Genomic DNA, 770 nt, shown 5'->3' with positions numbered 1-770 from the left:
CCTCCTGCCCCCACAGGACAGGCCATCCCGTGAGGACCGGCCACAGGACACGCAGGCCGCTCCCCGGGACCCGGCCCCCCGGGGAGAGTCTGCGGTGAAGCAGAGGCAGCTCAGGCTCTGATGAGCCAGGAAAGGCCCCGTGTCCCCCCTGGGCATCAGGTGGCAGGGCCTCCCCCAGCGACTCGGTACTGACCCTTGCCCTGCACGTCCAGGTCGGCCCCGTAGTCCCAGAGCACTGGCTCCACCAGCTGTGGCACCCCGGACGCTGCGGGCGAGAGGTCATGAGTGCCCGGCCGGCGGAACGCCCCGGCCCCCGCTGCTTGTATGAAAACGGGGACACACACCATCTTTTCTACACGCTCCACACTGCGCTGCTCACGGTGGAAATGCCACACCAGGAGCCAGCCAGCCCTGGGACGGCCCGGCCCCAGGAGCCCCGACCCAGCCCGCGGCCCAGCACTCCCCTGGGGGCACCAGGCCCAGGTGCAACAGGAACGTGCGCTAATTGGATTTAATTGTAACAAACCCGAGTTCAAACCCAGGGGGCCACGTGTGGGTGCTGGCTGAGCCTTGCGGAAGGTGGGCCTCCATGTGGGCCCCGGGCACCGTCCCGGCTCTGGCCAGAGCTCTGAGTGACCACACCAACCTCCCATCTCTGCCCAAAGCCTCAGGCCAGGACCTCACCAACATCCGTGCAGGGCAGGCCGGGGAGGCCGAGCGGGCAGAGGGCCAGAGGGCGGGAAGCAGGGCTCCCTGTGGCCCAGCCGCCC

At 69.1% G+C, this 770-nt stretch overlaps 1 protein-coding gene across 1 annotated transcript in view; it reads right to left on the bottom strand.

Moving 5' to 3' along the window:
* Nucleotides 1-770, bottom strand: part of HEXDC (hexosaminidase (glycosyl hydrolase family 20, catalytic domain) containing) — a gene marked incomplete at its 3' end in the record, with an annotated part of 10,103 nt that overhangs the window by 3,304 nt on the left and 6,029 nt on the right. Inside the window, 1 exon segment of the mRNA XM_014531248.1 lies at nt 175-265. Coding sequence (XP_014386734.1) covers nt 175-265 — 91 coding nt within the window.

The sequence above is a fragment of the Myotis brandtii genome, unplaced genomic scaffold, assembly GCF_000412655.1.
Source record: "Myotis brandtii unplaced genomic scaffold, ASM41265v1 scaffold797, whole genome shotgun sequence".
Lineage (NCBI taxonomy): Eukaryota > Metazoa > Chordata > Mammalia > Chiroptera > Vespertilionidae > Myotis > Myotis brandtii.
This window is presented reverse-complemented; position numbering and strand designations above follow the sequence as displayed.